Source organism: Thyridium curvatum (genome assembly GCF_004353045.1).
Source record: "Thyridium curvatum strain D216 chromosome Unknown NODE_89_length_163435_cov_79.615573, whole genome shotgun sequence".
Lineage (NCBI taxonomy): Eukaryota > Fungi > Ascomycota > Sordariomycetes > Thyridiales > Thyridiaceae > Thyridium > Thyridium curvatum.
The window spans coordinates 148,118-163,435 of NW_022156844.1; the positions used below are offsets into that span (position 1 = coordinate 148,118).

Here is a 15,318-nt window from a genome sequence, read left to right on the forward strand (position 1 = left end):
ATGTAGGTAGGTATGTAGGTACCTATTCCAGGAACATTACAAGTACATACATTCAAGGTTGCCTGTCTCCCCCGTGCCAGTGCCAGTGGGGAGGTGGCCTTCAAGGTCTTGGATGTCAATGCTTCATTGTTCTCGATTCGGGTGAGCACGGCATTCCATTCGCATTGTGCATTCGTTCTGTCGCTATTCGAATGCCGTGACGACTCGGGTCGAGAGAACCCCTGGATGACGCTTCAAGTACAAGTAGATGACGGCGATGGACTAGGCCGGGAATGGCAAAAAAAGGAAAGAGACCCCTGGGAGTGGTTCGTCATTGTCGCAACCAAAGACTTATATTTTCTTCCGTGATGAATCAATCCTCTTTCTACCAAGGCTACTTGTACTTGCTCTTCATTTCGGGCGCATCTGCAATCAACCGAGTTGCCGCCTGTATTTCGTGTCCACACCCCTCTGCAGGGTGTACTGGTATCGCTGGCAGCCAACTCCCCCAGGCTTCCTTAGGTACCTCCTGTAGGTAGGTACCTACCTAGGTAGGTAGGCAGGCTCTCGCTGAGACAAGCCGCCGACTGGGAATGCCAGTCCTCTCTCTGAAACACCCGCACCAAACACCAAATGGGCAGACTGCCGGGGCCAGAAATCCAGCACGCTTGGAAGAGATCCGATGGACTTACCTACCTAGGTAGGTCGGTACTAGGTAGGTACTCGCTGTCGGTCATGCAATCAGCACCCTTACCAGTATTTTGCGTACCCAAGGTTGGCAGCGTTGACAGGCTCGGGGGGGAAAGCGGGTCAATCACATGCTGAAATGTGAACCTAAACCTCTTCTCTGAGAGTGAGACACAGAACGCCATCAGAACAGACACAGACACCTGCGGAGTCCGGAGTTAGGTACCTACGGGACAGGTAGGTAAGGTAGGTACCTAACCTCCACTGGTAGGACACCTGGAGATAGGTCCCTACCTTACCTTACCTTACCTTACCTGGGCCCAGGCCCAGACCCAGACCCAACCAATTCCGCCGATACGGGACGCGCCGAGAGAACGCCCGTCATGCGCTGCCCCAGCCTGTCTGTCAGCGTCACTCCTGAGTGAGTCCTTGGGACCCGTGGACCTGCTTCTCATGCCTACCTAGGTAGGTAAGTAGGTACAGGTAGTTTGTTTCGTCCTCAACGGACCGGGAAACACGTTGCCTGTGTTTGCCACACGGCTTTTCTTCTCCCCCTGTTTACCCTGCGCAATGTTGCTGTCCCGCCTGCCGCTTCTCTCAACAACACCGTCCAGGGCGTCTTTGGATTCCATCGACACAATCATCAATATCTACCCGTCCCATGGCAAACCATCTCGACGTGTCGCACCCACCCAATAGCAGCATCCCGCTGCGAGAGCGCCCACGTCGCCATGGACGTCGACACGGACAGACATGAGGACGACCTCTTGCGGCCACCAAACGACGACACCACCCTCATCGCCCTCCACCCCGACCCCAACATCAACCCCAACATCAACCACCACAACGACGGCGACGGCGACGGCGACAGCGACAGCGACAGCGACAGCGACGACGATGATGCCGCCGTCGAGGACAGCCCCGCCACCGTCGCCTCCGGCTCCACCCTCCTCCATCCCTTCGCCGCCCGCATCGTCACCACCACCACCAAGACCGCCCAGACCGGCATCGTCTACTCGGCCTTTGCCGGCTACTACGTCCTCAAGGCCGGCAGGCTGACCACCATGGCCTCCCTCGGCCTCGGCCGCGCCCTCATCGAGCGCCTGCTCGCCTCCGCCGGCCACTCGGCCGCCGCCGACAGCCCGACAGCGTACAGCCGCGCCGAGGCCGAGTACCTGCTCGGCTGGACCTTCCAAAAGTTCCACCAGGCCGCCACCGCCGCCCAGCTCGTCGCCGCGACCCTGTTCGACTTGACCGGCGACAGCATCAGCGCCGTCGCCGGGACCTCGCTGTTCACGCTGAACCTGATCAACAACCTGCTCGGCTCCACCGAGTCGTCCAAGGCCGTCGCCGCCATCATCGCCCTCGTCCACCGCGAGATTCAGAACCCGACCACCGGCGCAGACGGCGAGCAGGTCGGCTATGTCGACCTGGTCCTGGGCCTGTGCGGCCTGGCATACCTGCAGAGATGCTGCCGCAAGCTGTCGGCGGAGGAGGACGAGCGCCTGCAGATCGACGAGACCGTGTGGGACGTCGTCGTGGTCAAGGGCCAGACCGTCGCCGTCCGGGAAAGGCGGAACAGGCACGCGGGGTCATACGAGTACACCGAGGGCCGGGGCCATCGGCGGCAGCCCAGTCGGCTGTACCGCGGACTCGAGGCCGCAGCACCGGCCGACGCCGGCGACCACGGCACTGCTCTCGGCCACAGCATGCTGCAGACCCCCGAGGAGCAGCTGCGCCGCGAGATCGCCCAGTCCCTGCCCGCCGCCGCCAAGGTCACCGTCTCCACGTCCACGACCCGCACCGTCACCATCGAGCTCAACTCGGCCCGGCCGTCGGACTTTGCGCCGCCGCCGGGCATGGTCATCGTCGAGGAGAGCAAGGTCCTGGCTCCCGGCGGCCCGTCCAAGACCGCCAAGGCCGGGTCGACATACCGCACGGTCTACCGGATGACGCGCAGCGAGACGCGCAGCACGGAGCAGCAGCAGCAGCAACGGGCCGCCGCCGCCGACAGCGATCAGCCAGCACGGGTCGGAGATGCCGATCGCCGACTGTTTGAGCTGGGACCTGCCTACAACGCGGAATCGGCCCCAGTGTCGGACGCGGAAGCCATGGACGTCGATGATGTCGAGGCGCCCCCGGTGCCGCCCAAGCACCCGCCGACCCTTGCTCTGCCAAGACCTGCGACGACTGCCATTCCCAACACCCCGCCCAGGGCCAGCAAGACTGTTGCGACGCAGACTACGCCTCGGTCCGCCCAGAACACGCCCAAGGCGTCGCAACTGCCTGTCCTGCAGCAGACTACTGGCAATGCGGCGAACCAGAAACGAGCACGGCAGAACCCAACCAGTCCTCCGTCGTCGAAGCCGGGCGACCGGCCGCAGCGATCGTCGGCAGTCGAAAAGAAGCGATCGAGTGCCGATCTGAAGAAGGACCCCGCCCCGCGCCCCAGGACCTTGGAGAAGCGGCCGAGCTTCCGGTCCGTCCTCAGAAAGGGAACAGGCCCGACGATCTCCAACCTCCTACAGAAGCAAGGTCACACATCCGCCAAGCAGCGGCCGCAGGTCCAAGACAGATCCTCATCAACGACGACACGGTCCAGCCAGCGATCCTCCACCGGCGACAGCCATATCCCCGTCCCCGACCGCAAGTCATCCCTCGTCCCAGCTCGTGACGCACCACCGCCGCCGTCCCGGCCAAAAGGACTATTCGCATTCAACAGACGGTCATCCTTCGATGCGACCGACGACGAAGAGTACGAACACGGCTGGCCGCGCAGCCCCTCCCGCAGCCGCGTCATGGACGACCAGCGCTCCATCATCTCCACCACCGACGCCTTCTCCGTGCACTCCCTCGAGGACACCAGGCCCTCGTCACCCCAGCTCACCCGCGACCTACCCCGCGCGACCGTCTCGCCCACAAAGAAGGCCATCTCCTCCCCGCACCTCGGCCGCGAGCAGCAGCCCTCGACTGCCACCAGTGGGGCCCTGGCCGTCCACCCCCGCAGCAGACACGAGCGCGCCGCCTCACAGGACTACGCGCCCAGCATCTACACCCTCAAGACCAACGACTCGCGCATGTCCCTCGCCCTCTCGGTGCTCAACTCCCCACCCCTGCCCTGCCACGGCACCGCCGCCGCCACCAGCAGCAGCAGCAGCAGAACCAGCTTCTACGCCGACGCCGACTCCCTCTCCTCTCTCAAGCAGACCGGCGCGGTACCCGGCCTCTTCCCGCAGGCGCACCTCGTCCACAACATCAGCCGGTACATGCGCTTCTCGTCGGCCGTCTACGGCTCCCACTTCCTCCGCCTGATGGGGATATCGACCTACCTGCCCGACCACGACCGTTCCGACCAAGGGCAGAGGTCGGGCGGCGGCGGCATCCACGGCGAGATCCAGACGTACGCGCACCACACGGGGCTCGACGCGTCGTCGGTGCTCGTCTCGTCGTTTGTCGACCCGGGCGGCGGCTCCGACGTGGCCGGCGAGACGGGCACCAACGTGCCGCTCGTGCACTGCATCTCGGTCGACACGGAGGCGCGGGCCGTCGTGCTCGCCTGCCGCGGCACCCTGGGCTTCGAGGACGTGCTCGCCGACATGACGTGCGTGTACGACCTGCTCGCCTACCGCGGGCGCGCCTACTCGGTGCACAAGGGCTTCCACGCCTCGGCGCGCCGGCTCGCGGACCGCGGGGGCCGCGTCGTGGCCGCGCTGCGGGCCGCGCTGCTGCGCCACCCGGGCTTCGGGCTCGTGCTCACGGGCCACTCGCTCGGCGGGGCCGTGACGGCGCTGCTGGGCGTCATGATTGCGGAGCCGAACCCCGGCGCCGAGTCGTCGTCGTCGTCGTCGTCGTCGTCGTTCGTGACGGCGCCGCACAGCGGGCTGCCGCCCGGCAGGGCGTGCCACGTCTACGCGTACGGCCCGCCGGCGACCATGTCGCCCGCCCTGCGCAGGGCGACGCGCCGCCTCATCACGAGCGTCGTGCACGGCGCCGACGTGGTGCCCTCGCTGAGCCTGGGCGCCGTGCACGACGTCCGGGCCGTGTGCCTCGCCTTTCGGCGGGACAACGGGGATGCCAAGGCCGAGGTCCGGGCGAGGCTGTGGAGGGTCTTTGAGCGGACGCTGGCGGGCAGGTGGACTGGCGCCGGCGGTGGCGGTGGCGGTGGTGGTGATGACGATGACGATGATGATGACGTCGGGTGGTGCTTTGCGGCGCTCAAGACGCTGAGGGCGAGCATGATGAATGTCAAGCTGGTGCCGCCGGGCGAGGTGCTGGTCGTCGAGAGCGCGCCGGCGAGCAGGAAACCGAAGGAGAAAGAGGCCGAGGAGGGCGAGGGCGACTTTGTGGCCGCCGGGGAGGAGGTCACGGGCGGGACGGCGAGGAGGGTCGTGTGCCGGTGGGTGAGGGACGTGGAGGCCCGGTTCGGGGAGATGAGGATCTGCGCGTCGATGCTGACGGATCATAACCCGAGCCGGTACGAGGAGGCGCTCGAGGGGTTGAGGCTGGGGTTGGGCGTCTAATGGGAGATTGGGCATGGGCGTGATTGGATGAATGACGGGGTGGTTAACTGGTCTTTTTTTTGGGGGGGGGGGGGGGGGGGGCAACGGGGCAGGCGTTTGGAGGATACGGGATTAGAACTAAAGATTATATACCATACGCAACATTCTTTTTTCTTTTTCTCATTGCATCGATATCGAAAATTAGATCTATTTGTATTCAGACACGTCCCCCCGCCCAACCCACCCGCCCACCCAATCACTCGGGCTTGACAGTGGTGATCCGGCCCTCGGCGTCGTAAAAGATCTCCCGGACCTTGACGCTCCGCAGGTGGTCCACGCCCTTGCTCAGCTCGCAGTCGTGGTGGAACAGCCACCAGCGGCCGCCGTACTCGACGATGGAGTGGTGCGTCGTCCACCCGAGCACGGGCTCGAGGATGCGCCCGCCGTAGGTGAAGGGCCCCGTCGGCGCGTCGGCCGTCGCGTAGCACAGGTAGTGCGTGTCGCCCGTCGAGTAGCTAAAGTAGTACCGGCCCCGGTACTTGTGCATCCAGGCCGCCTCGAAGAAGCGCCGGTCGTGGTCGTCGGCGGCGATGGGCTCGCCCGTCTCGGGCGCCAGGATCAGCAGCTCCTGCACCGAGCCGTCGAACTGCCGCATGTCGGCGCTCATCCGGGCCACCTTGGCGCCGAGCGCCCGCCGGCCGGGCCCGGAGGGCTCCTTGGGCCCCTGCCACGACGCGTCGAAGACGTCGTTGCCGCCCTGGTAGCACTGCAGCTGGCCGCCCCACAGGCCGCCAAAGTACATGTAGGCCGACTGCGCGGCGTCGTCGTCGACGAAGACGGCCGGGTCGATGGAGAAGCTGCCCCGGATGGGCTCCGGGTCGGGCGCGAAGGGCCCCGCGGGGGAGTCGCCGACGGCGACGCCGATGCGGAAGACGCCCTGCTTGTCGCGGGCGGGGAAGTAGAGGTAGTACTTGCCGTCCTTGGCGGCGGCGTCGGGGGCCCAGAGCTGCTTGGAGACCCAGGGGACGTCCTCGGCGCGGAGCACGACGCCGTGGTCCCGCACGTCGGCGGCGTCCGGGTCGTCGAGCGGGCCCGAGGTGGAGAAGACGTGGTAGTCGGCCATGTCGTACTGGTCGCCGTTGTCGTTGAACTGGATGTCGGTCTCGCGGTCGTGCGAGGGGTAGATGTAGACCTTGCCGTCGAAGACGTGGGCCGAGGGGTCGGCGGTGTAGAGGTGCTTGATGAGGGGCGCCATGGCTGCTGCTGCTGCTGGGGCCTTGTCTGTGCAGGAATCTCCTAATGTGTGCGATTTGGTGGTGCGAGTAGCGTGAGTTGAAGTTGAGCGGTCTTAGGGATCGTGATGTGGGGGATCGTGGTGTTGCGGGGACAGAGATCTGCAGGTTTTCCTCCGCAAGAACAAGATAATGAAGATCCAGAATCTCAAAGGGATCAATGGCAATCCCAAGAGAATATATACATCCCTCCGAGAATCGCCTCGCGTCGCCGAGCAACATTCGATCTCTCCTCCCCTCCCCCTCCTCTCTCCAACAAGAGCTCTCTCTCTCCCCCGCGCCGGCTGGGTGGAAGGCGGGACAAGACTTCAATTTATCCCAATTTAACCGGCCCGCGGACCGTTTATCCCAAGCTCTTCCGCCATGGCGGCTCCATGAGCTGCGAGGAGCCGCCAATATTTAAGCAGGTGGGTATCGGAGTACATAGCTCGCGCGCTGTCCAACGGCCACAACTCTGAATACTTGTAGAAAACTGGCTGCTGAACACGAGAGAAAGACAAAGTGTCTGGATGTGCGTGTGGTCGCGCAAGGCTGGCTGTCAATTGGGATCGGACCCCAGAAAAAGAAGAAAAAACGTCTCCGCGGACGGACCCAACGTCTGTTTTCCCTGCAGTCCTGCAGCCTCATGCTCCCTGACCTTGGCAAACTTGCAGAATGGCGCAGTACCCTTGCTCTCCAAGTCTCCACCCGACATTGTTGACACCCAAAGGACAGCCACAAACTTGACTTATCACCATGTGTCGGCGTCTTGGCGTCACAACCAGGAGGCCCGGCACCAGCGCCGGCGCCGGCTTGGAAGGTTTGCGTTGCGACACCCGCCACAACCTCGTCATCTTCTCCCTCAGGGAGGGCGAGAACAGCATTTTCCCTTGTTCGAAAAAATATCGATCGATTTCGCCTGGATGCCTGACGTTGCTCCCATGCGTTTCTGGCGATCCCCCCATGCACGGGAAGCAAAAGGGAATCCCATGCGTGGTGGTGGTACAAAGGCAGCGCGATGACGCACCGTAGGGACCCCGAATTTCATCATCTGGCTTTTTTTTCTTTCCTTCATAGCCCATTGGTAAAGTGTGTTGCACGAGTCCAAGAATAAAAAGCAAAGAGCAGAACAACTCCTGCACCTTGCCATCCTGCTCCGACTCTCGCTGCGCCGGGCGTCCCGCATTCCTTTTTCTCGCGACCGGGTCCAACGAAGACCGGGGGTGTGGAGAGAGAGGCCCGGGGTGGAAAGCAGGGTTCTGCACCCTTCCGGATTGCTTCCCCGGCGAATGGTGAGCCCCGGGGACCCCCCGCCAGGGCATCGGCGATGTCATGGGTTGTGCAGGGCATGCAAGCCACAGCTGCCCATGTCGAAAACATGGCAAGGAAAAGACTTCCCTTCTCTGGCCGCCAGCACCGCCCGCTTCCCAGCTCATGCAGGCACATGCATGGCTATCACATCAACGACATCATAGGCGTCTCCACCCCAGAGGAAAATGCGGTCATGCCCATTTTGGCTTCTTGCGTGACGCCCCCCCTGCTCTGCTGGATTTTGCTTTAAGCTTTTTGGACATGGGAAAAAAGTGTTGGGGGGTTTTGTCGTGTGCATGTCTTGGCGAAAATATCGCCATTTTCTTCGCGTCTTGATAAAAGACAGGGTTCCCATGCCTTCGGCATTCATGATGGGGAACTTCTGGAACATTGAAGATCTTCTGCGCTCGTTTTCTTGCAGTTTCCTTCTTAGTGTCATCTGTAAACAAAAAGAAAAGAGAAAAAAGGAGATAGGAAATAATCACAACGACGACAAGTGTTCGCTAAGATGAAGCGTGGGGTACAATCGCAGACCCCTAGTGAGAGTGCCGAGTCCGTGTCAGCGACTTACACCGAGGGTAAGGTGTCCCCGTCCCAGTGTTACCGCACCCCCCAAATCCTCCCCCGGTCCACCGCTAATAACGCAATCCGTGACGGTAGTCTACGGCGACAACTTCGCAAGCGAGACTGATCCGTCGAGCTTGGATGGCTACCAGTCTGACGACTCGGTCTCGGACGCGACCGGCTTCCGCGCCGGCGGCTGCGGAGGACATTGGGAGTGGAGTGCCGAGAACCAAGACTACGTGCAGTGGCGAGGCGGCGAGCTCCTCTTGTACAGAGCGTATCAGAGAATGGGAAGCGCAAAGGCCGTCGCGAGCAGACCGCACCACCATGCTAGCAAGTCTCGTGATTGCACCGTGCCGTGTGAAGAGTACAGACACCAAGAGACCTCCAATGGAGAGAGTAAACACCGGCGAAAAGGGGGTGACTGGGCTGGCGATGTGTCGAGGATAGCGCCTTGTAAGCAGGAACATGACCAACAGCAGCTGCGTGTCGCAGAGCCGCCGAGTAAGATTGTGTCTTTTTTCGAAAGTTTTGCGAGTTTTGATACCCCCGAACAAGCTGCAGCGATGAGCGCATTTTGGCGTCGATCAGTGGCATCCGTTTGTTTGTTGTTTGTTTGTTTGCGTTAGGCCCTCGGTTCGCTTCGAGGTTGACACAAGTAACGCAGAGTTCGCCGCAATCTCGAAACCCAAAAAGTTCTTCTGCCCGGGTCGGATATTCCAGGTCGTCTGGTTCGAGCCCGAGAGCAAGGAGACCACGAGGGTCAAGAAGTCCGACCGCGAGTACAGCAAGGCGTGCCCGCCCTACCAGGGGGAGAAGCCCCTGGCCCGGTACCGCTGGTTCGTCGTCGTCCGCAAGCGCCGCAGCTTCTCGCTGTGCCTCTCCATCACCATCTTCAGCCCTGGCGGCTGCGAGCTGCGCGTCCCCAACGAGTCCGCCGTGCTCTACCCCGCGGGCATCGACGCGCCGTCGCCCTTCCCCGAGGAGGGCATCCTCCGCGAGCCCGTCGGCATCATCATGGAGAACGGGCAGCAGTTCGTGTCGCCCATGGCGAGGCTCGACTGCAGGCGGCTGTACACGCTCGAGGACGGCCTCAAGGTGGCCAAGGTGGGACGGGTGCACCCGGACTCTCTGGGCCTGCTCGAGGCATACTACAAGGAGTGCGTGAATTGAACAGGGCCAGGAACCGCCGAGAGTGGTAGGTGTGGTGCGAGTGATGGTGGCAGGAGATGGATGTCCGGGCGCATGTCATGGATCCGACGGTACTCCGCGCTTTCGACGCGAAACAAATGTCTAATGATAATGATAATGTCAATCGGGAGTCAAAACAGTTGAGAGAGGTTCATCAATAGATACTTCAATACTAATCTGTACTGAACATCACGCGGGGTGTCATCCAAGGGCTTGGTGGATGGCAAACCACCTCCTCCTGACGCCGTCAACATGTCCAAGCATCACTCGCAGGTCGACGCGAGCCCGGATGAATCGAACCTGGTTCAGTGAGGTGTTTTGAGAGAGAAACTTGGCTTCAAAAGAGTGGTTGGTGAAGTCCGCGAATGGCTGGTGATAAACAGTCTTCCGGACAGTTACCAGCGCCGGTCCTACCGCCCAACTGATAATCGCTCTTGCTTTCCTTCAATGTTCTTCCATTCATTCCTCCCTTCGTACACTCCATTCCTCCTTCCCTTAATTCCCAGGCTCGCCGGAAGAGGAGATCGGTCATTCTCGATCGAGATTCTCTGCCCGTGGCTCTCACACACATCCACGCATCCATCCACGCATCCATCCACGCATCCATCATTCCATCAATATCACCATCCAGACAGACCTTGCCATCACTCGTTGCCTGCATCACCCCTATCCATTGCATCATTTGCACATCCACTCTGAACGATTGGATCTGTACCAAACAGCTACTACGAGCAGTGCTGTACTGCGAAGATGGCGCTCTCGTCCCGTGCTGAACGCAACCGGAGGAAAAAGCTGAAGCGAAAGGAGCGTCGCGACGTCGAAAGGGCAGAGGACCAGCAGATCTATGAGGCTCGGGAACAGGCACTTAGAGAGGCTCGCGAAGAAGCATTTGGAGAGGCTGCCGAGGCTCGGGAGCAGGCACTTAGAGAGGCCGACGACGCTCAGGAACAGGCGCTTGGAGAGGCCGACGACGCTCAGGAACAGGCATCGAGAGAGCCCAGCGAGGAGCGCCCAGGCCCGTCCTCGCAGTCGCGAGTCAGCGAAGAAGCCATGGCCGAGTGCCAGAGACTGACGCGGTCTCTGAGGCTGGCCATGGACGAGCTCCCCGAGGACCCCCCAGACTCTTCGTCGCAGTCGCAAACCGGGCCAGAAGACCAGAGACCAACGAGGGCTCAGGGCCGTGCCTCGAGAAGAGAGCGCCGGCCTAAGGGGCCAAGCGGATATGCTCCGTGGCTGGCCAACCTAGGACGCCCTCGAGTCGACTTCTGGGCTAATAACTACAGCGAGTCCGACTCCTCGGAGAACGAATTCCGCACGTCCATCCAGTCCACACCCGGTTCGGCACCATGCCAGACACTTCCCGATACTCCCGTAGCCAAGTTGGCGCCCCCGACAGATCCCGGATTCACCAAAGATTGGCTTGAACACCTGAAAGAAATGAACAGGACCGACCCGAAGCATTACTATGTTTGGGAGGTAGACAGAGAGGCCGGGCTCCAGGGCATCGTGGTGATATCGAGGACACCACCCAGCCACGGGTACATGGCTACAACCGGCGAGGACTGCATTACACTAAAAGATCTTGAGCGTCAGTGGAAAGTAGTGTACTCGTTCATGTGCAACGTGGCAGACGAAGACCAGCGCACAAGACTCGGGGAGGGATTGAGGCGGGCGAGCAAGTATCATGCGGTGATACGCAGTCTAATGGACGCGGGCAAGACGCCCGGCATCGATTTCGTAGCGGACTTCAGCCCCTTCAAGTTGAACAACATGCTCAATGAGGCCATGCGAGATCCCGACCATCTCTTCTCCGTGAAGAGAGACGACAAGACTGGCAAATGCACCCTCCACGCGACACCGAGGGCTGTCCGCGAGGAGCCCATCGTATACGACCCGGAGGTGCACAAGGCTCGCATAGCCGAGTTCATCGCTAGCTCGGCCGAAGACAAGGCTCGAGTTCTGGTACGGAACATGATAGCCTCGGGCAAGAAGGTAGACGTCAACGACGTAAAGAAGTACGATCCCAAGTGGCTGAAGGCCCGCATCTTGGAGGTCATGCGAGGTCACGGGGAACCCGGTTCCTCGTCGTCGAACCAGGCGTCCTCAGCGTCCCGCCGCTCCAGCTCGTCGTAGCGGTCGTCCGCGTCGACGAGCCCGGCGTAGTCGAAGTCGTCGTCGCCGCCGTGCACGAAGCGCTCGCGCAGGAAGTCGTCCCAGCGGCGCTGGCCCTCTGCGCGGTCGGCGGGCGGGTCGTCGTCGGACTCTGCGAATGCCTGGGCGGCCGCGCTGGCCGTGGCGGGGTTTCTCTCCGCGGGGAGGAAATCGGCTCTGGATGGCGGTTGCGATGCTGCCGCCGCCGCCGTCGGCGATGGTTGTTGGTACTGGTAGTGGGTGCGTATGTCTGCCGGCCGGAATGCTGATGATGACGCTGGATCTGCTCTGCTACTATCGCCGCCGCCTGTGGGCTGGGAGGCGTAGGACTCGGCCATGCGGGCGAGGCGGGCCTCGCCTCGGAGGAGGGAGCCTTCGAGCACGCGGGCGTAGCCCTTTGCTTGGCCTTCTGCTTGGCGCTCCTGTGGTGTTTGAAAGCGCCGGATGAGGATGTCGTAGAGGAGAGGGTCTAGAAAGGAGGATTTCCTTTGTGAGCGGCTTGGTTTCATTTGTGTTTTTTTTCTTTTGTGTAGTGCTTGGTGAAGTTCTGAGGGCAGATGGAATGTCTAGAACAGCGGTGATAACAATCATAACAATAATAGTAACAGAATAGCGATACAAGCCTTTGATAACATGAGATCATCGCAGCACATAGATGACAGGAAGTTCTTCGAATGGCTGGTGACTTCACATATGAAGGGAATGGATGAACGAAATGAGACGGGGCGAACCTGCGCACCGACCTGACAGACACACAGAGCGCTTGTCCTGGCCTGGTACACACAACTGACCGGGACTGATCCCCGCGTACATGGAAACTTACCGGCAAGCTCATGCTCCGCAGACCGGAAGTAGTCCGGGTTCTGCTCGAGGTACTCCCTGCGGCGGTTGCGGATGCGGACCTGCGCCGCCTCAGCGGGCGACCGCTGGGGCCGGGGCCTGGGCCTCGAGTAGAGATCGTCGCTGGCGGTCTCGTCGACTGCCGAGGGCGCCATTCTTATCTCTGTGTGTTGAAATCAGGGTCGTGAGATGGGACAAGTTGTTCACAGATATGAGAGTGGCAAGAAGACAGCACTGAGAAGGATGCGTGGATGTAGACTGATGTTGAAAACGAGCTGGAGGGAGGTGGGGTTTAGCTCATTCAACGCTGAGAGCGCTGTCGCGGGCGCTAAGGGCGGCGGGCGCTACAAGCTGGATTCTCTAGTGGCACAAGGACGTGCATTCTTGATCTCTACAGAACTGGCCATAAAGACATTGCGTCCTCAATTGATCGAAAAGTCTGACAGTCATCAGGGCGGCTTTCTTTAAGGGAGAGGTTGTCGAATCTTTGAAGCTTTGCAATTCAATTTTGAATACTCCAATTCCAAGCCGTACGCCAGGGTACCGAACTAATAATGTGAAGGCGTGTGCCCTAATCGACCCGTGCTTTTAGGCAGACCAAACGCCGCTCAATGACGATATCTACAGCAGACTGAGGGATCACCTTCTATCCCACGCAGTAGCTCCTTCATTCCCAGCCCTCTACTCATCATCCTCATCCCTCGCCCTCTTCGCCCCAGCCTCCACGTCGTCGTCATCGTCCCGCGACCTCTTGAGGCCCTTCATCTTGCGCGTCTGCAGCTTGCCGAGGTCCTGCTTGCCCATGTGTATCCTGCCCATCTTGTCGCCCACGATGTCGGTGGAGGTGTTCTTCTTGGGGCGCTCCTCGCTGGTCCGGGCCCTGCGCATCGCCTCCTTGAGCGCCGCCTCGTCGGGCTCCCGCAGCCGGCCGAGCCGGAAGTCCATCCGGGGCCCCATCTCCTCGAGCTCGACGCGCGGCAGCCGCTGGCCGCTGCGCCGCGTGCGCACGAGGTAGGCGCGCAGCCGCAGCGCCGAGGCCTCCTCGTCCGCCGTCGCGGCGACGACGTACCGCAGCCCCTCGACGTCGATCTTGTCCGCCGACGAGTCGCCGCGGAAGAAGTCGACCAGCAGGCTCTTGGCCGTCGTCCACTCGTTGCGCACGGGGCTCTCGAACGCCGGGCCCGCGAAGACGAGCAAGGGGCGCAGGCCGACGGCGAACTTCTCCGTCTTGAACTGGCTCATGCGGCGGTAGGTGTCCGGGTCGAGGTAGAGCTCGAGCATGTCGAGGATCTTGTAGTCAAAGGTGCGGCAGAGGGTCAGGCAGTGCGGGCGCTTCTTGGACGAGTTGCCGAAGACGAGCAGCGAGCAGTCGTTCTTGTTGCTGAAGAACTCGAGCGACGAGGCATCCTCGAAGGGGTGGATCGGGTTGTTCTTGGTGAACTTCTTTGCGAGGGGCATGCGCATCGAGTGCAGGTCCGACATGGCGTCCTGGCAGACCTGGCTGCACGACGTGCCGCGCAGGAAGAGGGCGTTCTTGGGGTTCTCGACGGCCTTGGGGTCGCGCTTCTCGAGCGCCCGCTTGGAGCGGGCATTCCTGGGTTTTCTGCATTGTGTTAGCAGGGCTCCTAGATAGAATTGGTACGTCTTATATCAGTCTTACATTTGCCTAAGCATGGTGGGCTTCGCAATGTGTATTCCTGATTGCTCCTCAAAGGTTTACGATTCTCTAGAACTTGGGGAAAGATCACTGCATGGACAATTTTTTGGCGGTCGGAGGGCGGGCGGGCGGTGTAGCCACAAAAAAGTCGAGAATGGCCGGCAGAATTTTACTTAGCGGCAGCCGACTGAGTTGGCCCGAGTTTTGGTCCTGGGGCGGGGTAAGAGGTGGCCAATCACATCAACTCTCCGCTCACGCAACTTGTGCTACACTTCTTATAATAACCAGAAAACGACTTTAAATTACGCTCTTTTTCCCGGTTGTTTTGCTAGCGCTCTCCCACATAAATCTGCAGGCGCAGGGGCCATTTCCTTAACAGCCTGTTTAGAATCCTCTCGCTAAGCACCAAAAGAACCCTGTACACTAACATTGCAAGGTATATAGCTGTTAGTACACAACCTAGTATGCCGAAGAAGGCTCTGAGCGCAGCGAAGGGCCTCTGAGGCGGAGACCCTGGAGCCCGAGAGGAACGAGGGCGGAACGGGTCCTATTTTACGAACGCGAGCCCTGCGAGCAGTGAGGGCTACTACAACCCCATTCCCTAAAGCCTGCGTTACAGGCAGTCCCCTAGTCTTATAATAACCAGAAAACGACTTTAAATTACGCTCTTTTTTGCGGTTGTTTTGCTAGCGCATCGCCATCTAAATTTGCTGGTGCAGGGGCTATTTTCTTAACAGCCTGTTTAGAATCCTCTCGCTAAGCACTAAAAGAACCCTATACACTAATATTACAAGGTATATAGCTGTTAGTGCAAGGTCTGGGTCTCTTTTTAAAATTAGCTTTGAATTCAGGAGAGAATTTAGATTCTAGATATAACCAGTCTAGATGGGCTTGATTAGCTTGATGGGCTTTTGATAGGCCAGTGGCCCTGACAGGCTTGATAGGCTTGATAGCCTTGACGGGCTTGATTGATGGGCTACGGGCCAGTAGCCCTGATGGGCTTGATGGGCCAGTGGCCCTGACAGGCTTGATGGGCTTGATAGCCTTGACGGGCTTGATTGATGGGCTACGGGCCAGTAGCCCTGATGGGCTTGATGGGCCAGTGGCCCTGACAGGCTTGATGGGCTTGATAGCCTTGACGGGCTTGATTGATGGGCTACGGGCCAGT

General features: G+C 60.6%; 5 protein-coding genes across 5 annotated transcripts; 2 read left to right on the forward strand and 3 right to left on the reverse strand.

Annotated features, from left to right (window-relative positions):
* Positions 1–1,397: 1,397 nt before the first annotated feature.
* E0L32_010729 (uncharacterized protein) lies at positions 1,398–5,186 on the forward strand (the record flags this gene model as incomplete). The annotated part of the gene is made up of 1 exon (XM_031133379.1): positions 1,398–5,186. The coding sequence occupies one exon, from the start codon at positions 1,398–1,400 to the stop codon at positions 5,184–5,186; it is 3,789 nt and encodes a 1,262-aa protein (XP_030989341.1).
* Positions 5,187–5,421: 235 nt separating this feature from the next.
* E0L32_010730 (uncharacterized protein) lies at positions 5,422–6,420 on the reverse strand (the record flags this gene model as incomplete). The annotated part of the gene is made up of 1 exon (XM_031133380.1): positions 5,422–6,420. The coding sequence occupies one exon, from the start codon at positions 6,418–6,420 to the stop codon at positions 5,422–5,424; it is 999 nt and encodes a 332-aa protein (XP_030989342.1).
* A 1,835-nt stretch (positions 6,421–8,255) lies between these two features.
* On the forward strand, positions 8,256–11,477 carry E0L32_010731 (uncharacterized protein; the record flags this gene model as incomplete). The annotated part of the gene is made up of 5 exons (XM_031133381.1): positions 8,256–8,325; positions 8,408–8,815; positions 8,979–9,471; positions 10,225–11,401; positions 11,448–11,477. 5 exons carry the CDS (start codon positions 8,256–8,258, stop codon positions 11,475–11,477), a joined length of 2,178 nt encoding a protein of 725 aa, XP_030989343.1.
* An 88-nt stretch (positions 11,478–11,565) lies between these two features.
* On the reverse strand, positions 11,566–12,648 carry E0L32_010732 (uncharacterized protein; the record flags this gene model as incomplete). Its single annotated transcript, XM_031133382.1, has 2 exons — positions 11,566–12,122; positions 12,477–12,648. The coding sequence occupies 2 exons, from the start codon at positions 12,646–12,648 to the stop codon at positions 11,566–11,568; spliced, it is 729 nt and encodes a 242-aa protein (XP_030989344.1).
* A 526-nt stretch (positions 12,649–13,174) lies between these two features.
* On the reverse strand, positions 13,175–14,167 carry E0L32_010733 (uncharacterized protein; the record flags this gene model as incomplete). Its single annotated transcript, XM_031133383.1, has 2 exons — positions 13,175–14,096; positions 14,154–14,167. 2 exons carry the CDS (start codon positions 14,165–14,167, stop codon positions 13,175–13,177), a joined length of 936 nt encoding a protein of 311 aa, XP_030989345.1.
* Between the last annotated feature and the right edge of the window lie 1,151 nt (positions 14,168–15,318).